The sequence below is a fragment of the Morus notabilis genome, unplaced genomic scaffold (genome assembly GCF_000414095.1).
Source record: "Morus notabilis unplaced genomic scaffold, ASM41409v2 Scaffold1508, whole genome shotgun sequence".
NCBI classification, from domain to species: domain Eukaryota; kingdom Viridiplantae; phylum Streptophyta; class Magnoliopsida; order Rosales; family Moraceae; genus Morus; species Morus notabilis.
Window position 1 is genome coordinate 13,419 of NW_010361016.1, and position 25,079 is coordinate 38,497.

The 25,079-nt window shown below is 34.0% G+C and overlaps 3 protein-coding genes across 3 annotated transcripts; all 3 read right to left on the reverse strand.

Moving 5' to 3' along the window:
* Positions 1 to 11,662: 11,662 nt before the first annotated feature.
* LOC21388885 (transcription repressor OFP12) lies at positions 11,663 to 12,569 on the reverse strand. The gene has a single exon (XM_010097837.2). The coding sequence runs from the start codon at positions 12,471 to 12,473 to the stop codon at positions 11,757 to 11,759; it is 717 nt and encodes a 238-aa protein (XP_010096139.1). The 5' UTR covers positions 12,474 to 12,569; the 3' UTR covers positions 11,663 to 11,756.
* A 4,028-nt stretch (positions 12,570 to 16,597) lies between these two features.
* Positions 16,598 to 20,487, reverse strand: LOC112091536 (late embryogenesis abundant protein D-34-like). The gene is made up of 4 exons (XM_024165455.1): positions 20,428 to 20,487; positions 18,249 to 18,569; positions 17,424 to 17,699; positions 16,598 to 16,698 (listed from the first exon to the last, which is right to left on the reverse strand). The coding sequence occupies exons 1-4, from the start codon at positions 20,485 to 20,487 to the stop codon at positions 16,609 to 16,611; spliced, it is 747 nt and encodes a 248-aa protein (XP_024021223.1). The 3' UTR covers positions 16,598 to 16,608.
* LOC21388886 (methylmalonyl-CoA epimerase, mitochondrial) lies at positions 20,362 to 21,415 on the reverse strand. Its single transcript, XM_024165464.1, has 4 exons — positions 21,287 to 21,415; positions 20,962 to 21,192; positions 20,804 to 20,879; positions 20,362 to 20,674 (listed from the first exon to the last, which is right to left on the reverse strand). The coding sequence occupies exons 1-4, from the start codon at positions 21,368 to 21,370 to the stop codon at positions 20,631 to 20,633; spliced, it is 435 nt and encodes a 144-aa protein (XP_024021232.1). The 5' UTR covers positions 21,371 to 21,415; the 3' UTR covers positions 20,362 to 20,630.
* Between the last annotated feature and the right edge of the window lie 3,664 nt (positions 21,416 to 25,079).

The following is a 25,079-nucleotide window of genomic DNA, read 5'->3' on the forward strand; positions in this document are numbered from 1 at the left end:
TTAGTTCAGGTCGGACGGATTAGTCATGTTCGGCCTAAATTTTTACAGCCCTGAGTGTAACTTGTAAGTTTTAATTATAAAAGGGTAATTTTGATAAATACTTTTAAAAGTGTATGAATTAAAATTTAACTAATAAAAAGATATTTATTAAGAATATAAAGTAAAAGTTAGACTCATATACTCTCAAAATAATTTTTTTATTTTTTTATTAAAAAAAAGTATACAATAAATAAAAATAGTAAATAAAGTAAATTTATTAACAATAATAAATAAATAAATAAATAAGGAATATGAGTTTTGACAAATGGACAGGAAGAGAAAGAAGATAACTCCATGATGGGTGGCTTTTTGGTCTTTTGGGGACGAACCTGAATTTGTTAGTCGAATGTGTGATGTGTCACAATATTAATCATCAAATATGTTCATAAACAAAACGACCAACTATTAAACTACTTCTATTTTTATTTCGTTTTACAAAGATAATAAAATCGAATGTAAGCGTATAAAAGTAATAAAATTCTTTACCTAGGACAGGAATATTAGTTTCAAATATTTTTCAAAATAGATACAATAAAACAAATCATTTTTCCTTTTTATTAAATTAAAAAAAATTATTAGTGTCTAGCATCTCATTCACTTTTAATAAAAATCTTTTAACCACTGATAAAATATAAAATATCTACGTAATTTTATTCAAAAATGGGCACAATTTCACCTTTACCACTAGAAGTCAAACAGTGCACAGTCCATATATTGATCAAACAAGAACCTCAAGTTAAAATCATCAAACATTGACACTAAATCAACAGAGATTAGGAAGTAAGAAGATATATATAACTTATGCACAATAAATAAAAGGCAAGAGATTGAACAAATATTTTTTTAGTGCGTTTAATATATACTTTCTCCCTTGTAAATTATCCAATTTTAGACCCATCAAAATTCTGGCAAACCAATTAACCAATGATTTTGAGTCTAGTTCTTTCTCATACACCTTTTGATCTACAACTAATCTTTCCACCCTCCTACCAAACATAGTTTTGAATCAATTCTATCGCTATTAATATAGTAGTAAAAGAAATATTACTTTAAGATTCGTTTAGTTCGCTGATTCGAGTTAAGATGTGATTTTATATGAGAGCATTTTACTGTAGTAAAAAAGTTAAATGTAACTGTTTCTGAGAGCCTTTTACTATAATAAAACTCGAATTTTAACTTGAATTGATGAAATGAATGGAGACTTAGGGTATGATTTTTTTTTTGCACGAGCAGTACTATTATTTTGATTTCTACTCAAATGTAAACAAGTCAAAAGTAAATCATATATATTTGCTATTTTAGAAGCAGAAAGCAACAAATCAACTTACAACAACGCGAGGTTTATGGAGTCTGTCTTTGAATTATGGAGCTTTCATATCTTAGAAGTTGGATTGCATTGTCAAATTTTGAACCAATTGCCATAAGCACGTATGAATTGATGAGTAATCATTTGATTTGAATTATGAGTGACGACAAATGAGCAAAATATTTTTAAAAGTCTTGCGTGCTATAGGCAGTATAAGAAAAGCTTGTAAAGAAAGCTTTCAACTGAAAAGCTAGGGAGAGAAAGAATATTGATGAGTGAGAAGTAAAAATTAAATTGATTAATCTGAAAATTGTTACAACTATCTATTTATACATAAATTAATACAAGTAACCACTTGTACACTAAGCTCAGCTAATGAGGGATTTACACGTATAATTCCTAACTACTCTGGCAAGAACTAATACTACTTAACAGCCCCCCTCAAACTTAAAGTAGCTAGTTCTTCTACTTTAAGTTTGCTTCGTATAAGACTAAAAGTTGAGCTAGAAATAGCCTTGGTGAAAATATCTGCTAGCTGATCAATTGTTGGTACATGTCTGACTTATATTTGTTTTCTCATGACCTTTTCGCGGACAAAATACAAGTCTAGCTCTATATGCTTAGTCCGAGTATGTAAAACTGGATTTGCTGCTAGATGAACCGTGCTAAGGTTATCACACCAGATTACTAGCTTTTTAACCTCTGAAAATTCAGCTCAGAAAAGAGAGATTGCAACCAGAAAATCTCTGCTACCACACTGGCTAGACTGCAGTACTTAGCTTCAGTGGATGATCTTGACACTGTGTGCTGTTTCTTTGACTGTCAAGACATAAGATTTGAGCCAAGAAAAACACAGTACTCTGAAGTTGACCTCCTGTCATCAGCATTTGACGCCCAGTCAGCATCACAGAAGCCAACCAGACTCAGATTTTCTACAGAACACTCTCAAATGAAGACCATAATTAATTATACCAACTACATACCTTAAGATCCTCTTTACTGCTTTCCAATGGGCTTCTAATGGAGTTTGCATGAATTGACAAACTTTGTTGACACTATAGGAAATTTCTGGTCTTGTAATTGTTACATATTGCAATGCACCAATGACACTTCTATACAGCTGCACATCATTCACTTGATCACTGCCAAAAGAAGTCAACTTTAGCCCAGCAGTCATGGGAGCTGAAGCACTCTTGGCAAACTGCATCTTCATTTTGCATAACAAATCTGCCACATATTTTTCCTGAGACAAATGTAAGCCTTAAGAGGTCTTTGTAACCTGTATTCCAAGAAAGTAGTCAATTTCTCCTAGATCGTTAAGTGCAAAAGCATAATTAAGTTTGACTAAGAGGTTCTGAATTGCTGATTCATGATCTCCTGTGATGAGTATATCATCTACATAGACAAGAACATACGACCACTGTGATGTAGCCTGAATAAAGAATGACTGATATGATTTGGCAGAGTGAAAACCAAGCTTGAAAAGCTCATGATGCAGTTTGTCAAACTAGGCCCTTGGAGCTTGTTTCAAGCCATACAACGACTTGTGTAGTTTGCACACTAAATGGTGATTTTGATGATCAACAAAACCGGCAGGCTACTCCATGTATACTTCTTCTTGCAAATCACGATTCAAAAATGCATTGTTGACATCAAGTTGTCTCATGCACCATTTCTTGCTCAGTGCTAACGTAAGAATCACATGAATAGTTGTAGGCTTAACTACTGGACTAAAAGTCTCAATAAAATCAAAGCTTGTAACTTGATGAAATCCTTTTGCAACAAGTCATGCTTTGTACTTGTTGATGCTCCCATCTGGATTTTCTTTGACTCTAAATACCCATTTGCAGCCTATTGCCTTTTTTGCCAGAAGGTAAAGAAACCAGACTCCACGTGCCATTTCACTGAAGAGCAAGAAACTCATTTGTCATGGCTTGTTTCCAGTGTAAAGTTTCAATAGCTTCTTCAACTAAGCTAGGTTCTCTTGTTGCCATGTACACTTTTGATTTAAAAATACCTCGTTTAGAATGTGTTACCATGGAATGGGATGGTCTAGGATCTTTGAATTCCTGATCTTGAACACATGAGATTTGATTCTGGCCTGAAACTGTAGACAGAGGTTCTTCCACAGGAGAGGTTCTATGAACTGGTGGAGCAGGGGGAATTGACTGAACTTCTGGGATTGGTATGTTCAGTTGGCATGGTGAAGATGACACTAAGGGTGTGGAAGGAGTTGAATGTGACTGTGGAGACGACTCTAAGGGTACAGTACTAAGTGGAATTGTCAAGGGAGACGAGGGACATGACTCATCGAAGGTGAAGAAGCAGTGTGAGTGGATTTTGCAAAAGGAAAAGAAAATTCATCGAAGATGATGTCCCTAGAAACATATATCATTCCAGATGGATCTAAACACTTGTAACCTTTGTGTTTGATGCTGTAGTCAAGAAAAGTACATGGTATAGACCTGAACTGTAGCTTATTTCTATTATAGGGTCGAATGTTAGGATAACATGTACAACCAAAAACTTTGAGTTGTGAATAGACAGGTTTGGTTTGAAAAAGTACCTCTAGGGGTGTTTTGTTGTGAAGAACTGGTGTGGGTAATCTGTTTATGAGAAAGACAGAGGTTCGAAAACCCTTATCCCAATATTTAAAAGGCATAGAGGCTTGTGCAAGGAGAGTTAAACCTGTTTCAACTATGTGTCTGTGTTTGCGTTCTGCTACCCCATTTTGCTCATGTGTATGTGGACAAAGATGCCTATGCTCAACCCCATGTTGAGTTAGAAGGTCAGTAAAAGGTCTAAACTCCCCCCCCCCCCCCCCAATCTGTTTGAAGGCATTTAATAGGCAAATCGAGTTATTTTTCCACTAGAGTTTTGAAATTGACAAAGGCTTGTAAGGCTTATGACTTAGTTCGAAGAAGATATAACCATGTAAAGCGTGAATAAGCATCAATAAAATGAATATAGTATTTATATCCACTGGAAGATAAAGCAGGTGAGGGATCCCATAAATCCAAATGAACAAGTTGTAATGGTTTAGTGTAAGTAGTTTGAGAAAGAGAAAAGGGAAATTTGTGAATTTTCCCTAAACAACAAGATTTGCAAACATGAGAAGTAGCTTTATTAATGACATACATGTTACAATTATTTAATACAAGTTGAACAACCTTGTCTGCAGGATGTCCTAACCTATTATGCCAAAGATCAAAGCTAGAAGAGTACATGCTTGAAAAACAAGAACTAATGAAGATGATTTATTTGTACAGTAGGAAACAGAATAAGAGATACTTGGAGAAGTGACTGGATCAGAGGGCTTGAGACTGATCTGAGTGTTGTCAAACACATAAAGACCATCTTTAAGCCGATCCTCCAGCAGCACCACCTTGGAAGTGAGATCCTTGACAAAACAGGAAGAGGGGTGAAATTCAAAGAAGACTTGATCATCAGCTGCAAACTTAGAAACACTTAAAAAGATTTTTACGTATTTCATGCACATGTAATAAGTGTTTAAGAGTAAGTGACTTGGAAGACACATGAGGACTACTGAAAGTGGAAGTAGCAATGTGTTTAATAGCTAGGCCCTTACCATTTCCCATGTGCACCTGATCTAAACCGCTGAACTCAGAACAAGTCATGGATTGGAATGATTTGCCGTCAAATGATTTGTAGCTCCTGAATCTGGATACCATTCCATGTTGGAAGAATCATCAGCATACCAAGACGAATCAGTTATAGCCTATAGAGTGGCAAGCATCGCACCCATTTGAATGGAGTCTGTTGTTGGAAATTGACTTGGACAATGAGCCAAGTTGCCTTGAACCTGATGACTGAATTGAGAAGGTCCAGTGAAGGATTTGTCAAAGCGATAGTAGCACTGCATAACCACATGACCTTGTTTGCCACAAAGCTGACATTGAATTTTATTACTGTTCCAAGAGTGACCTCTACCATAGCCAAAACGTCCCCTACCTCTATTGTTTGAAGCACCAGAATTACGGTCAAAGGAATGACCAGAAAAAGCATTAGCACTAGGAGCACCATAGCTTCCCTGAGAAAAATATCCAGGACTGAAACCACCAAACCTTTGATTAGAACTAGGTCTGCCTCCAGTCATTGCAAGATTGGCGAAAGTGAGACTAGAAGAACCAGAAGTACCAGAACCATCACTCAATTTTATAGCTCTCTCAATTCGTGCTTCTTGAGCTAAAATTAGAGACTCAACCTCTTCGTCAGAATAATCAGCAAAGCTTGAATTCACACTAATTTCCAGAATATCATATTCAGGAGGTAACCCGTTGAAAATTACATCTATATGATCCTTAACAGAAATTTCATGGCCAACTAGGGCAAGCATATCAACAAAATGCCTAACACGAAGAAGATACTCATTTGCAGTTAAAGAATCTTTGCGAGTACTTTGTAATTGTGTTTTAAACTGAGACTTTTTGGCTCTAATTTGTGAAGCAAAATATACCTCAGTTGTGTGCCAGACCTGTGCTGCCGTTTCACAATTCACCATACGAGCAAGAACTGAATCTAACATTGAAGCTAGCATCCAGGACACAAGCAAGTGATCTTGTTGCTCCCACTCTAAATATGCCGGATTAATCACACGAAGAAGCTCATCCTCTGGAGAAAGAAATCTTGGAGGAGATCTTACAAAAGTAAAAAGAAAATCCTGAAGCCGATGTTTGCGACAGTGGCTAGAACTTGTCTTTGCCATACTAAAAAATTATTATGATCCAATTTTGATGAAATCGAATGCGCAAATGTGATCGGAACAAACCGAGAAGAGGAAGAAGCAGAACCGGAAGCATCCATGGCGATCGTCGAAGAAAGAGGAACTCCGTCACCGGTAAGAAGGTCTGATACCATATAAGAAAAGCTTGTAAAGAAAGCTTTCAACTAAAAAGCTAGAGAGAGAAAGAATATTAATGAGTGCGAAGTAAAAACTGAATTGATTAATCTGAAAACTATTACAACTATCTATTTATACATAAATTAATACAAGTAACCACTTGTACACTACGCTCAGCTAATGAGGGATTTACACGTGTAATTTCTAACTACTCTAACAAGAACTAATACTACTTAACAGGCAGTTGTCACCACTACTAAATAGTAATACATACACATACCAACAAGAAACATTTGATCAGCAAGCAAAGAATATACCACCTCAAAAATAAATAAATACATAAATAAATAAAAATGAAGGAGATTTGTACAGCTGGATATGAGAAAATGAACTATTTATTGTTAGCTCTTTATTTTTCAACTATTAAATCTATATTAGAAAATATCTATTCTCAATACTTTTAAATTTGACCATATTCAATTATTGATACGTAGAATGGCCAAAGAAAGAAAGTTATAAGGACTTTTTCTCGTGTTCTTTCTTTTTTTAGAATACCGATGTTCTCAATTTTTCAGTTGTAAGATCTATATCAGAATTCATCTGTTCTGCATACTTTTTTAATCTGATATGATTTTAACCAGATTTAATGACTGAAAAAACAAAAAACACTAGTGTTTTTTAAAAAAAGACACAAGAGAAACTCTCAAAACTATATGTTTTTTTTTATATATTTATTTTAACAAAGAAGGAAAAGGCTATTCAATCTGTAATAGTTTCCTGAGTTCCTATTTTGGATTATACGCACTGCTCAAATCAGAGCATGTCAAAAAAAGATTTTGACAAAATCTCTCAATACTATTTGAGTGAAAAAACGTACTTGCGGATTGAAAAGAAAAATGACAACACTGAAAGTTATAGATAATTTAATAAGTGCATGTATGTATATCAGGCTCTCCAAATGTTTATACATGTTTTTGTGTGGTCAATTTAGCTGTCATCAAAAGCAGATGAGTTGCACACAAAGGATTTGGACTTTGGATTGTCCAATTGATGGGGTCCCTATGAACGGTCTCTATGTCCAAGAAGATAAGTTTTGAGTTGATTGAGATGAACTATCCACGACCTGCCAAAACATACACTATGCCTGTTTGTCCACAAAACAAAACAAAAAAAAAATAAAAAAATAAAAAAAAATAAATAATAAAATAAAAAATCCCCCATTATTTTCAATTATTTGAAATGATCAAGTCGTAATATTATTTCCCTAAGTTGTTTCTGAATCTCCTGCTATAAGCCCGTTTAGCAGAGCTTTTTCTTTTGTTTTTAGTCGGTAGTAGAAGAAGAAAAATAAAAATTGTAATTTTTTGATAAGTGTTTAGAATTAAGAGTTTAATGGATAAGAATGATTCTTAAATTTTTTAATAAACAATAAAACTGTTAGAATTAAGTTTATAATGCATTAATTAAACTCTAATACAAGTTTCAAAGTCTATTTAAAAGTATTTTTTTAAAAAAAAAATTACAATTTCTCACTTTAACTGAAAACTCTTTTAAAAAATTAAAAACACTTTCGGTAAATCATTCAAACATTTTCAGAAGCAATTTTTAAACCTAAAATGCTAAAGCAACTTTTCAAAAGCTTTCCTAAACAGACCCTATATAGCCACGCTTCCTTTTACTTGCTTCTAGGAGCTTGTTACAATAAAAACATTTTTATCTGTAATTTGTGCTCTTAAATGTCGTACTATTAGATTAAATTCACGCCAAAATAGGAAGGTACATAAAATTGTCATAACTTGACAAAAATATGATGATTCAAAATCGTATCGTATCTTACTAACAAAAAAAAATTATTTTTTTATTCAATTTCATCGTCCATAACTTGTCTGGTTATCAACCATAACTTGATAAGTTATTATCCATAAATCACAATTTTTGTCCATAACTTGTCTGACTATGAACCATAACTTGACAAGTTTGTCCATAACTTATCTGATTTTGAACCATAACTTGACAAGTTATGACCTATTAATTTCTATAACTAAAAGTTGGCCTATATACTTCCTTAAGCTTTTCATATTGGCCTACTTTCTACTATTTTAATTCACACCAAAATAGTAAGGTACATAAAATTGTCATAACTTAGACGAAAATATGATGATTCAAAATGTATCGTATCTTACTAACAAAAAAAAATTCATTTTTTTGTTCAATTTCGTCGACATTGTTTTAGAGTAGTAACAATAGAAAATAGTTGATGAACTATAAGTATAACCATTAATCTCACTTCTTTTTTTTTTCTTTCATTTGACATGACACATTTGTGTAAAATGAACTTTCTATATACTGATTAAGATTCTCATGTCGGAAATGATCCTTAGTTAGGAGAAAAGGAGAGAAAAAGAAAGATTTAGGTAGCATGTTATAATAAAATATACTATAGTCGAAATTTAAGTATTGATATATATACACACCTTTTCTTTTTTTTCTTCTTTCTCTGGAAAGTTGTATTGATATTTTTCTTTTCTGAAAAGTAAAAGGTCAGTCTAGCTAGACAAACTTTGAGATTCTCTGAAAATGGTTTAATATTAACGTGATTTTGTCTAGTCTTATATATGGCTATCTATACAACCTTTGCATTTGGCATTTTCAACGTCTTTTTTTTTTTAATTAAATTTATTTTATTTTTCTACATTAAATTTACGTATATGCTTTTGTGGGTCTTCCATATTTTTACATTATCATGAGTATATACTACTCCCGCCCCACATGGAAGAAATGGTGAAAAAAAAATGATGTGATCAAACGCAAATAATTAAGTTGGATATTGATAAAGAAATGCTAGATCATTGCTAAACGACAAGTTTTCCGGTATTAGTCTTACCTAAACCAACCAACTTTACAATAAAATTATGGTATAAAAATATGGTATAAAAATATGAAACTATGAAAGCATCTAATTATTTTCCTTTAGTTGTTGGTAATCTCTCCTTGGATCCTCTCTGTTTGTCTCTCCATTCCGCCATTTTTGACAAGGGAAAAAAAAAAAAAAAAAAGAGGTAAAAACCAGGCTTGGTTTTGTTATAATATTTTAACCATCTAAAACTTTTTTTGTTGTCTCCTTAGGCCAAAATTTTGGGTTTTCCAATGCTTTTGCTTCGTACAATACACACAAACCAAAATATGCAGATCACTTTAAGCTTCCAACCGTTGAGAAAAATGTAAAATTTTCGGCTCAGGCTCGTTATTAAAAAATAAATAAATAAATGAAAACCCAATTTTGTCATTTGCATATCATCAACATGAGCGCGATATTCCAAAATTATATTGGCTGAAGTATTTTCTAAGGTCTCGTTCACTTCGTAGAAATTTTTCTTTATCGCGGCGATTTCAAAGTAGATATTAAAATTTGTCTTCTTGGGGTTATTTATGTATCAGATCGATTCCGATCTTTTTTTTTTTTTTTGAAATGCCGAATTATAACCCTTTTACTAGTTACATCTATAACTTCTTTTCTTCCTTTAATTCCTTGTCAATTAAAACTCAAAATTAAAGAATACATAAATGTTACTCATTGCACTTGGAAATCTTCACATGTAAAATAAAATGTAAGACCACTAGATCCCATGTTATCGCACAATAATGGTAGTTTACATACATATATATTTTATTTGATAAAACGAACAGATTGACTACAAGAGCTTTTAAAAGAAAGTAACATTATGACCTAGAAATGGATCTCATTAAGTTTATTGATCATCATCTTCAACTACTGTCTAAAAAGGAACTAATGAAAACTTAAACACCACAAATACACCCCACTCCTTATCAATGTGATACTCACCTCAATGGCAGTTTTGATATATTGATAGATACATTATAGTGATAAGAATAATATGATATTTTAAATTGGAACGAAAAGCACGTACATACATATATATATATATATATGTATGTATATATATATATATATTATAGCTTTTCTTTGTCATAACCAATAAAGCTGGCCCAATTAGACATACCACAATCTCTTGGCAAATACAAATTATCACTTCTACTTCTCTCAATAAATTTAAGATTAAATCCATGTTTATAGTAATGTGTGCGAAAGCTAGCTCCCCCGACATGCAGGACGCTTTATCGTTTAGCAGGACCACAAACAAATTGGAGGACAATAAACCAAACTTTGCTCGCACTTGCCAATAAACTAGCAGTCAAGTAAACATTCAACAATAAAAACAAAAACAAAAACTATATATCTATTTCTAATTAACCACAAGACATGTTCTTTTACTGTTTACATTACAATCACAACGACAAGAAGAGATCAGATAAACATAAACATAATGCATCGAGACATTAAACTCTTATCCCACGCTTTCCTTGGTTTTGTGATTATCAAAATCCGTTTTTCCTTTGTCCTCATAGATGAAACATCCTCATTCAACCAAAGCCCCGTGTAACACATAAATTAGCTAAACATTAGTAGAACGCTTTATGTTTTGCTACTTAATATATGTTCCTCTTCTATCCGCCTAAGAACATCTGAAGTTACCAATATACAAAACTTTTATTAATCATAACCACGGATGATAAGTTACATACTAATTATGTGATCAACATATTATTACATAGGACCCCATAACAGAAATAATTGGAGCCTATATCATTTTTATGCGTGAAATAAGCTTAAATTTTCTATAAAAGTTGTATATTTGAATGTCAACTCTATAAAATGATATTCCTCTAATTCACCTCATGGCCATATCCATATTACTGGGCTATTTTCTTACTTATCTAATATGATAAAAAAAATAAACTACCGATCATTTTTTATTTTTAAGCATTAAATCTGCATAAAACATAAAAACACTTATGTGGTGCATATTTTTTAAACGAAAATAGTAGAAAATATGCCAATATGAAAAGTTTAAGAAAGTATATAAGTCAATTTTTAGTTATAGAAATTAATAGGCTATAACTTGTCAAGTTATGATTTATAACCAGATAAGTTATGGATAAACTTGTCAAGTTATGGTTCATAGCCAAACAAGTTATGAAAAAAAACTGTGAATTATGGACAATAACTTGTCAAGTTATGATTCATAACCAGACAAGTTATGGACAAAAACAGTAATTTAACCTATTTATTAACTTATATAAACTATTGACCTATTAATTTTAATTCATCTTAAATCTTAATATATTTATCTCTTTCTCTCTTTTTTAAATTTGATATGATTTTGACAGATGTAAAAACTGGTACTAAGGAGAAAGTCCCTCTTCTTATGCATCTCTATTAATAAATTATTAAGACTAATTATACATTCCTTAGAAAGGACTAATAATAATTAACCAAGCACTGCCTTTTCAAAAAACAAAAAAAAAAAAAAAATCACTGATTTATATGCAAACGAGTCCAAAATAAAAAATTATGATTTGTACATTAACCGTGCAATTCATACAATATTGGATAGGGACCCACGTAACAAAAGTAGCTAATAATAATACTAACAATATTATTAAACAAAAATTTTAATTCCCAAACTGTTACATGCTCAACCGCCGCAAACGGCTGCGCTGCCGTCGGTGCTTGAGTTCACGGTGCCGACGGCCTCTATCGGGCGCCGACAACATGTCGACGATGATGTCGCTGAAGGCGCTGATGATGAACTTGTGTGTGTCTCTAGGGTTCAAACTCAGAAAACACAAGAGAAGCTCATGAAGATACTCCAAGTCACTAGTACTTTTATCATCGTGATCATCATTCCTCGCGTCGATCATCTCCTGCATGGACCGCCGGAAATCCACGTAAGGGTCCACAGAGTACTTCCTAACCTCGACTCCGTCGAACGGTGGCGATATTCCGGCGGCGGAGACGGTGGGTTTTGAGTCCGTTATGGAGTTTGAGTTTCCGGGGGAGGAGAAGAAGAAGCGCTGGGAAGCGAAGACGTCGGCGAAGTCCGGCGGAGAGGAGTTGTCGGAGTCGTCGGCGTCGGACGAGGAGGAGAAGAAGTCGTCGGTGGCGGCGGACTTGGAGGTGGACCCGGCAGAGCTGGCGGCGGCGAGATCGACGTAGTTGTAGAGGGAGTTGAAGTTTTTGACGACGGATGATGAAGAATACGACGAGGAATGCGACACGTGGCGGTCGTCAGCGTCGGCGTCGGAGAGATGCGACGGAGCCTGGGTAGTGGTTGTGGTGGGGAGGCATTTGGAGATGGAGAAGGTGCAGAGAGGGAAGGTTTTCTTCCAAAATGTGTTGGACATGGTGTGGAGAGAGCTAGAGAGAGAGAGAGAGAGAGAAGAAGAAGATGATCAGAAGGTGTTTGATGTTTTGTCTTCTGTGGTGAGAGAGAAGACAGGGAAAGAAGAGAGAGAGAGAGAGAGAGAGAGAGAGAGAGAGAGAGAGAGAGAGAGAGAGAGAGAGAGAGAGAGAGAGAGAGAGAGAGAGAGAGAGAGAGAGAGAGAGAGAGAGAGAGAGATTAAGGGGGTCAGAGAGAGAGAGAGTGATTAAGGGGGTCAGAGAAAGTAAGTTTGTCAATTTCTTTGTTCTGATTTAGATCCAATTTTTTAAGTGAATTCTGCGTGTGTGTGTGTGACCCAAATGTCCAAATTCAGTGTTTGGCTGATAGCAATAATTTTTTGTATTGGGTTATATATCCTCCTTTTTCTTTAACAAATCAAATGGAAAACACTTGTCAAAACTAAAAAAGAAAAAAGCAAAACAAAAAAAAAAACTTGTATATATATCCTCTACTTAACCCGCGACTTAGGTGAAATAATGTGTTTGAGATGATGATCAGGCCATATAAATGTGGTTTATATCTATATAGAAGTTTGTGAAAGTAAAAATCTCATTTATTTTACTGATTTGAGTTTAAAATTTAAATTTTATTATAATAAAAAATTTTAAAAAATAGTCACATTTAACTTTTTTATTACAGTAAAAAACTCTCACATAAAGTCACATCTCAATTCAAATTAAAAACTCAAATCAATAAACTAAACGGGCTCAAAATATCTCCGCTTTTTTATTCTAATTATTATTCACAACACACAAGCTACCTATGAGATGATTATTACATAGGGAATTGGACCAATATATTGGATCAGTGTCTAATGGAACCAATAGCTAGAAATCTATTTCCAATAATGAAGTGATAACGAACCACGTGAAATATATTTTCTTAGTTTAGGGCTTAAATTCATTTTCGAGAGTCTAATATTGTTTGGTATAATTAGCCATTTAGCCTAACAAATCAAACCATAATACAAAGAAAGAAAACACCGATAACAAATCAAACCATATTGTTTGATATATGACTTTTCTTTTGGATCCGACAATATGATTATTACAAATTAGTCAAATTAATTACTTTTTTACCTGTCTCCCACCATGCATGATCTCATAGTCCTGCACTAAACTTTTTTGCTTCCCTACCTTCGTACTAACAATATAGGGCATAGCTAGTACGTAATTTGGTGAATGTCAAAAGGCTTTAAAAAGCACGTCGTTGCGATCATGATTACCCTATCAACCAATAGTGTCTAACCGAGGAAAATTCTCAAATGTTCCATCGTCCATGCAAAATGAACATGATGAGATCCCATTGTCAATATTTCGAAATGTTGCTTTCAAATTAATGAGATATTTAACGACTAATAAGACTCTATTTTGCCCTTAAAAGAAAATTTAGGCTGTATTTACCACCGTTAAACTAACATTAAATCTCTTAATTTTACACATTCGTTTTGTTTTGGTATAATTTTAATAAAAAATCTGACGTTCAAAAATACGTGTTTTTGTTGGAATTTTACTGTCAAATGCTTGTCAAATCAAAAGAAATCTCATATCATATTTATGGCCCTATTTTGAATGATTAAACTCTATTAAATTCTATTACTTTTATATACTCTTTTAGCTTTCATACAAATTTGATCAAATTTAACTTCAGAAGCAAAGACTTGTGATAAGAATTTTATTGTCAAATGCTCGTCGTTCTCAAATTATCAACCTCACTCTTCTTCATTACACTCACAATATTCATCATTCTAACGCTCTCCATGTGTTTCTATGACTAACTAATAATAGTTGCTAATTAGTTGATTATCTAGTACCATGTACTTAATTTATTGTTTTGCTTGATTTCCCATGCCGACTAGAAAAGTCCTAAACCTCTTTACCATATTCAAAAGCAAAACTCCCCATAGTAGAAGACCCCGAGGATGTTTGGTAGAGGAATTCGTTCCCTGATTCGAATCATGATTCATGGTTCGCTACAGTATTTTCTTTTATAAAAAATTCACGTAAATCAAAAATAATTCAAATCACATAGTTTGAATTCTCCAATCAAACGTCTTCAATCGGCCGGAACCTAATTTGGTCTACATGTGTATGATGGTTATTGTTCCACATGGGCTCAATGTTATTTGTACGAAAGATCTTTCTACCGAGTAATGAGAATCAGCACTTTACTTTGTCCATTCACATCAACCATCAAAATTCAGCACTTTGTCCCTTCACATCATGCCATCAAAAAATACAATGGCAAGTGACCGCACACTCACGCAATGATGAACTCCTGAGTCAACGCACCCAATGTTTAATGTACTTGAATTCTACTTGATAAGCAACCAACGCTTACACACGTACGTACCTATATATTATTAGGCACCAATGGCTACACACACCTAAATAGGTATAGCCACGTGAATAATTTGTGCCTAAATCTTGTTTTTAGTTTGTAGTGACAATTAACAATTCTTTTCATGTATATTGAGAACGTATAATAATTTTCATGTATCACGTCTTTTTATTTATGTTTTCCGAATCTTTCTACAATAGACTACCCTACTTATACTATACATTTATAATTCTTTAGTTAGGTCAGATTAAAAATATTTTTTTGATACAGATTTAATCGTTTAAAACATTGCGATGGACTATGCTATCGATTCAATACATTTATAATTCTTAAATCTGGTCATTCTATATAGATTTGATAGCTAAAATGAGTACTGAATTTTATAGGTTCTGCTGTGAAAATCTCCGTGTCTTTTAAGGTGCGTTTGATAGTGCTTCTTAGAGCCTAAAATCACTTCTCTAGTCATCAGAAATTGATAATTGTGTTTGGTAAAATCTATAAAAAGTGATTTTTAAAGAATTTTTGAAAAATCTACAGTCAAAATCAGAAGCAGCCCAAAGGCAACTTTGACTTTTAGGTTGTGCGAGAATCATCATAGTACAATTAATGATTATCAACAAAGTTATATTAATTAATTAATAATTAATTACTAATTATATTATGTATTAATTAATAATTAATAAATAGATATACTTAATAACTAATAAATAGATAATAATTACTTAATTATTAATTAAATCTTAATTTATTACTATTATGTTTTTAATTTTGTTAATAAAATAATAAACAATATAGTAATTATTTATTTAGTTAAAAATTAATTGTCAAAAATTAATTATATAACATATTAACAATAAAACAAGTAATAATAGGTTATTAAATAAATAATTAATAACTAATATATCAATCATATATTATGTTAATTATAATTTATTAATTAATAAATAGTAATTACTTAATTAATAATTAATATTAAATTATAATTATCAATATGTAATATATTAATCAATAATAATTAATAGGGAGAGAGAGAGAGAGAGAGAGAGTCGTGGCTCTTTCCTCTAATTTCTGTTTTGCAGGATTGCATTATTGCGTATTATTTGTCATCGACGGCAGAACTGTTTCCTTTACAATTGACTCCTGCACGTTAAGAGACCTATTTAGGTAAACCTAAATGGAAGGCTGCTCACCAGAGCTCAGCTCCTCTTCTTCCAAGAAACCAAGAAGTGTTGACTTTCTGACTTAGATTTTTCACCAAGTACTGTAAAACCAACCCTCTCATTACTGGGTTCCCACGCTGCCTTTATTTCCACTTTCTGTCAGCCCAATTTCTCAGGCTTTTATCATTCACAAATGACGTAATTTCATAATTTGGATTTTGTAATTATCTTACCAGGCTTATCTCGTAGACCTCAATCTCATGGATATAATAAAAATTATGCCTTAAATCCACAAATAATTGTGTTCTCTTTTAACAAGAGACGTGCTTAAATTGTGTGCGTGTGTATACAATATAACTCGTTATATATATAGTCGTCTAAAGGTTGATTAAACGCAGATATTTAGCGAGATACTTTATATCATACGTGATAATACACATCAAAATACATCCAACATTGTTCCCTTAAAATACATCCAACATTGTCATCCCTCACAAAAAAGCAAAAAACCGTCCTAGTTGGAGAAGCTTGCCGGTCGGTACTAGGAAAATGGTCGTGTTTATATGTTTACACCCTCGTTGAGCCTAGCAGCCACCGTCACCGATGCCACAATCCGCGCTCACCACTCCCTCTGCGTCCTGCGCGCCTCGTCGCAGCCTTGTCCGCCGGCAACTTAGAAGTAGCATCCTAAACATGATGCATTCATAATATTAAACATATGGCATTAACATGCATATTAATAAAGATGTACAGCATTCACATAATATATTATTAATTAAAGACCTAATTATTCTCGTAAGACCAAAGATCACGTTACACATCGCATTAACATGTATCAAGTTCGATACATTGTTCTCGTAAGACCAAGGATCGAGGATCACACGATAAAACTGCTAGGAAATTACGTTTCTTAATTATAATTGTGGGTCATATATTTATAACAATTATATTGACACTATTTAATTAATTAGTTGTGGGTCATATATTTATAATAATTATATTGACACTATTTAATTAATTAGACTAATTAAGTTGTCTAATTATAGAGAGCCCAATTAATCTTCTCTAACTGAATATGGGCTAAATGAATGGATATTTAATATTGACCTAATTATGTTTAATAAGAACCTAATGAGACAATATATAAAGAAACTTAGATTAGGGTTCCCAATACGTCAAATCATTTGACCGTTTTTTTTCTTCTCGAGAGAAGACTCATTCAAGAATCTGGTAATTTGACTGAGAAAGACAATAAATTATTTAGTGTGATGATTGTGGAATAAGGATTAAAGTCCAACAAAAACCACACAAAATTGTCACATTGAAGGCAAAAGTTGTACCCTTTTTACATCCTATATCCATCACTAGTGGAATTTTAGTATATTATAGCAATTTTATAACGTTTATAGTACCGTGAGGATATCTCTGAGCTTAATTTTGTTCTCATCCCGTTCAATTGCAGCATTGAAAGACGCCGCAGATTGAGCTGTGGCGGCTAGCCCACCGGGAGTTATAACGTTACTGCCGGTTGCTCTAACCTCGGCCGCTTGAATGGCTGCTGCGTCGCTCTGGTCCACCGGCTTATCGCCGGCGGTCTTGGCCGTTGCTTCTAGTGCCTCTCCTATCGTAATTGCGCTCACCACCGCCGCCTGCATCGCCGGCGTTGGCTGTACATACTGGCCAACAACCTAACAAAACCTAAATAATATAAACAGAAAATAAAGAACCAATTGGACTGAAAAAATAGATCAACTATCTTATCAGTGGCACACTAATATATTCTTAAAGAAAAAATGCGCCTGTACTTGTATGACATTAATTTAAAGAGAACAAAATTAGAAAAAACAAAAGCAAAGAATACCATTTCCTGCCGTAGTGTTAAAAAAGCTCAAAAAAATGTGTCATGCGACATTAATTTGTAAAAATATTTCCGATTTATTATAATATATATATAATAACATATATAAAATGATCTGATTATTGAGAAAAATATATACATATTTAAATGATTTGGAAAAAGCATAACACTATCTGTGATAAATAAGTCGTTTATTATTATATATTTTTTAAAATAATTCGTTAATATATAATCTTGAGGTTTGAAAAAAAGGAAATAAATTAAAGCCAACTTGCTAACCATGCAAAAAAATAAAAAATAAAATAAAAAATAAAATAAAAAATAAAATAAAATAAAAAAGAAAGAAAGAAAGAAAGAAAGTTCTAAAAGAAAGAGAGACCTGTCCAGCAACAGATTCGGTTACTATACGGTATCCGGGCACATCAGTCTCAGTTACGCTGACACCGCGGTCTTCGGCTGCATCAGATGCATCGACGTGGCCAACGACACCAGCTCTCTCGTTTTGCGTCGCCGCCGATTGCATGGTGGCGGCGGGGCCACCCTTCTGGGTCTGTCCCAGCACCGTCGTCTCAGCGCTCTGCATCATGGCCGCGTCCCGAGGCGCCACCGTCTTGCTCGCCAGCTCCCCGGAGACGTTGAAGACGTCGCCGTATTTCACAGCTTCCTCGTCCCGGCCGGCCTGAGGCCTCCGTGGCTGTTCCTGACTCTCTCTTTTTTTTTTTTGTTTTTTTTTTTCGTCCCTTCACTCCACTTCCTTTGGTTTTTCTTGTAAACGAGATTTTTTTGTTGTCAGACGGTTCAATTCGTTAATTTAAATTTTTAAATTGAGTTGAGATATGATATTATGTGAAAATTTTTTATTCTCATTCACTTTGTTGATTTGAGTTTTTAATTTGAGTTGAGATGTGATTTTATATGAGAATTTTTTACTATAATAAAAAAATTAGATGTGATTATTTCTGAAAATTTTTTACTATAACAAAATTAAAATTTTAAACTCAAATCGACGAAATAAACAGAATCTAAATATAACAAAATTTAAATTTTAAATTTAAATCAACCAAAAAAAACGGGACGGAGATTTTGACACGTTTGACTTAGTGGAACGTGGCAAATAACAAAAGAAAACAGCTTTGATGTACACGTGTTGGCTCGGGGTTAGCTCTTCTGAGGAGAACGATCCACCGTTTGTAAGGATGACGACACTTAGCACGTACTGATGGCACAAAACTAGGCTACCTGTGATCGCTTAGAACATCGTAGTTTTTTTTTTTTTTTTTTTTTTTTTCCTGAATGTTAACTGTTCATTTTCTAGTGTGTTCTTCAATAGTCATGCAAAGCAGCAAAAGCCTAAAAAGGGAAAGTATTGTGTACGACAGTATCAGTACTACCAAAAAACTACTAACCAGTAGTGGAAATTTGGAAATGGTAAAGATATGCATAAAACAGAGAGAACCAAAATTGGAGTTTTAGTTGAATTATATTGGCTGTTGTGAAACTTGATTTATTAATGTATCATTTTCCTTTTTTCTTTTTGTTTTTTTTTCTCTTTTGGTGGAAATGCATTTTGTTTTCCACTTGCTACATTAGACCGAGCTGGTTCATCAATTTTCAAACATCATGACTAAAAAAATATGAAATGGTATCTATTTTAGGCACCAAATTCTTCTCCCTCCTCCGCCCTTTTAGTGACCGATGGCGAATGAATGTGGAGTTTCAGATTTATAACCCAAGAAAAAAGAAAAAAGAAAGAGTTATGAATATGCTCTTAGGAAAACCTATATCCTACAACTAAACGAGTGTTAAGTTCTAATGTACCACCGAGAGCCGTGGTATATTGATAAGGACGTCTTTGTTAAGTCTCTTCTACTCATCTATTAAGGGTTTGAGTCTCTATTCCTGCCGAAGGTTGTTCAGTCCCTTTGGAGAAATTAAGTGAGTTACACTATAGATAAAATGAGTAAAAACTAAGTGGATGATCAGAGACTAGTTTAGACCATTTCTATATACTCGGTGATACTCAAAATTACTGCTATAACCGAAGAAGTTACGAGACATGAAATGCAGTACCAAATCCTTTTTTTATTAGCAAAAAGTTCAAAAAATGCAATTTGACTGAAAAATGGTGAGGTCCTACATATTCAATGACCACATTGCAGAGCAACCCATAAATCAAAAGGGTGAACCAACAACAGAATACGAGTAAAATCTTTAGAGAGAAATAAAAATAAAATAAAAGGTAAGGTCTTGGGCGAAAACAGTTTGTTTTTGCTGCCAAATGGTGTTGTGAATCAAACGATTCATTTGTGTCCATAAAATGGCGAAACGCATTGTTATAACTTACAGCCAAGTTCTCCTAGAGTCCAACAGGTTGACTTCATAGCCAGAATTTTACTCATTTGCATTAAAAAAACCCCCTCATGAATTTTTGATCAAACAAGTCGTATACTCTCATTCCACATCCAAATGATAGGCCCTTCCAAAAATCACCAAAAAAAAAAAATGACAAAACTGCTGATTGATACACTAACACGAGAGAAACAAAAGCAACTATTAACCACTTCAGTTATTGGTCTCACAAAGCTTGCGGATAAACCATTCCCAACTTCTACAACCATTCTATATCCATCTCATTACAAGTTTTCATGTTAAGACACTAACAATTTCATAAAAACTCTTAAGGCCAAGACACTACTAATTCATAAGCAAAACTTGCCCTCCATTTTTAATCACAAAACGATTATGGTTCTAACACACAAGTTTATTGCTTTTGCGTGTCTTTACTAGCCACCTCCAATCCATTCCCTGCGCATTGTAAGAACATGATATCAGGAAATTCCATATATATATATATATATATCAACAATTTCCATTATTCACAATAGCAAATGCCCAAAAAAAAAAACTCGATAATTTTTAAGTATAAATAATTACCATCTGGATCAAAGAAGAAAACTTGCTTCACTCCACGACTTGGCACAGAACTCTGAAATGTCTCGACTCCCTTGTCCTGAAAAAAAAAAAAAAACTAATTTTCATTCCGATTGAAGACACAGATAATCAAATCGAAGACGCTAGTTTCAAGAATATGCCTTGAGAGTTTGGACAAAAGAATCGAAATTGTCGACGGAGAAGCAGATGTGGTGGCCTCTGGGGAGATGGCTGGGGTCGGCGACGGCCGACGTGGCGCTCCAAGGACCTTCTGGAAGCTTCGTGGCCGGATTTCTCTCGATGAGGTGGAGAGAGAAAGCCGACGGCAGATTCAGCCATATAACCTTGAATTCGCCGAAGTTCGGAGTCTCTATCTCCTCGAACCCAAATATCTAATTATATATTATAATAATACAAATTCTTCTGAACTTTCCAAAAAAAAAAAACCTAATTATGAAAGCGAAAAGAAAGGTAATTTTGAAGAACCTCTTTGTAGAAATTAGCGAGGCGTGTGACGTCGGAGGATTCTCGGGAAATATGGTTGAGGCTCACTCCTTTAGCTGCGGCCATTTTATCTCCAGAGAGAAGAAAAGAAGTGGGTTTGGCGAGGGAACCTCTCCTTATAACTTTTTGGTTTCTTGCTGAGAATTTCGTTAAAATAACTAAGTGAAAAAGTAAAATTAAAAAAATGACTTTTTTAATTTTAATTTTATTTATTTCTCCTTTTGTCGATCTTTTTTTGTCAGAATCAATGGCAACTCCTCCCGTCAGTCTCTTTCCACCAGAATCAGTGGCAGCACTCTATTTCTCTCTCTTATTTTCTTTCTCTCTCCCTAAAAGGCTGAGACCCACCTCTAGAATCACGTTGAGAATAGCCCTGGTGACGACGCCGGCGAGGTTCAGGGCTCTGAACGTGCTGTTGATTGCGCCGTTCACGATCGCGACGTTGAGGCTTGAGAAGGTCGAGAACGTGGCCGCCGAGAATGGCCCGGGCGACGACGCCGGTGAGGTTCAGGGCTCTGAACGTGCCATTGATCGTGCCGTTCACGATCGCGGCGTCGAGGCTCGAGAAGGTCGAGAACGTGGCGGCTCGGATCGAGCTGAGTAGTGAATCCGTGGGTGGGGTGAAGTTCTGATTTTTTTTTCGTTTTTCTTTCTTCTCAGAAAGTCATTTTACAAATAAAAATTTTTGAAAAGTTATTTTACTAATACAACTTTCCTATTGAGTTATTTTTACAAAGGTGCTTCAACTTTTAACTTTCTGTTCTTCCGTTTCGCTGGAGCCTGAGTTACACAACACGTGGACTGGATGATTTTTTTTAACTATTTTTGTAACGGAGATGCAAAATTCATTTCCACAATTATTTAAAGATGTTTGAATTCATTTTAAAAAGAAACATGTATAAAGATAATAATTGATCAAAAAAATTAAGTGAAAAATTAGTTTAACCTATCAAAAATAAAATAAGAACATATGTGAGAAAAATTATTTTGATAGGAGTAAAATGAAGAGCAACATATTTTTTAAAAACGCGCAAAAAATTAAATATAAAAAATTTAAAAAATAAAGATAAAAAAGATAAAGAAAAAGGAAAAAAAGAGAGTCAAGTGAAAAGGATTGTCACGTGACAGCCTTATTGAAAAAAAAATAGCTCTTTTATGTATTGTTGGATAAAATAATGTTTGAAGTTGAAGTAAAACAAGAAGAAAAGCTGCTTAATAACAATAGGTTGAAAAGAAAATATATCATCGGAAAAGCGATACAAAATTGAAAAAAGAAATGAAAAATGACATCACTTGTAAAACGACAATAACATTTAAAACGACATAAATAAGGATGACACAACATCTAACACAAAAATAGTAATAACCTTATAAAAACAATGTCTGATTGAAACTGGAGAAAAACGACACACGGAAATGACAATAACCGAAAAACGACATCATGAGGAAAAGTTAGCGGATAAGATATAAAGCAAACTAGGGATGACAATGGGGCGGGGTGGGGACGGATATGCTTCCCCCACCCTCATACCCTATGTGATGCCCAGAATTTTCACATACTTGTTAGTCAATACATTGCATAATGTCATGATACTGTGAATATGATTTATATGTTTGATTAGTTATTCATATGCATTGTTATAGTAATAATGTGTGTTGTGGGGTAAAATCTTAAGTCTCATATGAAGCAATGACTAGGCGCCACGTGGTATGATTAAAGTATAAAATAATTAAGACATAAAGATACGGAGTGACGGTAGAGCGCACTGGATGAACGTCGACCCTTAGCAGTCAAGTATCCCCGTCAAAAGAGTTGATTAGAAGGAACAAGGTCCACACTGTGAAGACGAATGCTTCACTGGCCATGAACGAAGAGCGCTTCCAAAGAGCCAAAGGCGACGAACCCACCCACGTCCAGATTGAAGTACTACTGTGCAAGGATTTGACGTGCATTAAATGCATGCAGAGTAGGTGGTGAAGCCGGTAGAGAAAGTTAGGTAGATTGGCTGAAATCTCAGTGATAAGAGATTACTGTTCCGGAGTAAGGTGAAGATATCACGGGATTTGATTAGATGGTTAACAACTGACAGAAATGACATGATGTATATAAGCAGAAAGGATGGGCTGAAAGGGGGTCGGATTGTTGAACACCCTTTCCCCATAACTTGTATTTTCTCTACCAAGAATAGTGAAAAACTCAGTGGACGTAGCTCTATATTGGAGTGAACCACTATAAAATTAGTGTGTTGATTTCGTTTATTTTCTTCTTATAATTCGCGTTGAGTTTATTTAATCCGAGCATAAATCACAGAAAACCTGTTATTAACCTGCTGGCTAATTTTTACCGTCAACAATGTGCATTAAGTGTCAAAGGTGCATTAGGTAATTTATTGTGCATATTGTATTGTTGAATGGCAGGGTTTCTTGAAGGCGGATCTGGTAAGTGAAGAAATGCAAAGGAAGATATGATTATGGATTTTATGAAATTGTGAGGAATCTAGTAAGTTATGGAGCTCAAATATAGTTATAAGGTGCAAAATTGATGAAAACATTCAGTTTTGAGAGAAACAACAAAGTTGGTGTGAGTTTCTGCAGAGTTAAATGGGCCCACTATAACAAGTAAACTATTACAGTGATGTCATAAAGGAATAAGATCAATAGTGAGAAGGTGACACGAATTTTACACGAGTTTTTGTTGTTAGAATACCTTAGAAATCCTAGTTCTACACGATTTTCGGTAATCAGGTTCTGGAGTTCCAATTAGGATTTTATCCTTTATTTTATGTTTAAGTGTATTTGGTGGAATTCTAAAAGGAATGATCAAGTTTCAATAATGAACGGTTAAGAAATTCTAAGACATAGTTTTTAGTATAACGAATTTTTCAGAGCGAGTATATATATGTACCTAATTCAGTAAGTAATATAAATGGCTAAGACCTAGGTTGTAAATTGGATTGTGTGTGAATATTAAACACCTAATTAAGGAGGTGACTAGGCTGAAAATTGTGACACTAACTCAGCTGTAGTAAGACTACTTCATGATGAAGTAGTTTAAGGTGCTGACTTGGTTGTTTAAATAGGATACCAAGCAAGTTGGTTTCATTTGCAGCACCAAAACTCCAAAGTCCAACCTTCTATTTTCTCAGCACTATTTTGAGCCTAGGGTTTTGAGGAATAAGGCCTCCTTCGCTTCACGAATTTGAGTTTTCAATTCAAGCTTGGATGTGACATTTTCTTAGAGCTTTTAACTGTAGCAGAATGTGACATTTTCTGAAAGCTTTTAACTGTAGAAACCTAAAATTAAAAACTCGAATTGGTGAAATGAACAAGGCCTAAGTAAATTTCTTAGTGGCTTAACAAGTTTTGGTGGGAGAATCACAAGAAAACCTAAGCTAGATCAAGGTAAGAGACAGTTTGATTTGGCTCTATTTTGATGATGATTCAGAGGGTTTTGTTTATAGTGAGGCCATGATTTTTGAGATATAAGATCTTTTATATGTTAGGTTGAAGCCTATAAAAAGGTACGAGCTAACTCAATTGGAAGATGGTGGTTTGAAACTCGTTTTCTTGGAGCTATCAAGATTAAGCTCAGTTTTTATTATGCTTCAGGTTTTTATTTATTTACCTAGGCTACGAAGCTCAAATGAAGCTGAAAATTTGACGATATCTCACTTTATATGTTGAATAAATGCTCCTAAAATAATTTTAAAAATATCCTTGTAGTTTGAGAGTTATGGTTTTAACATTAGGACTGGTTCTAGAGAATTTTGGTGGT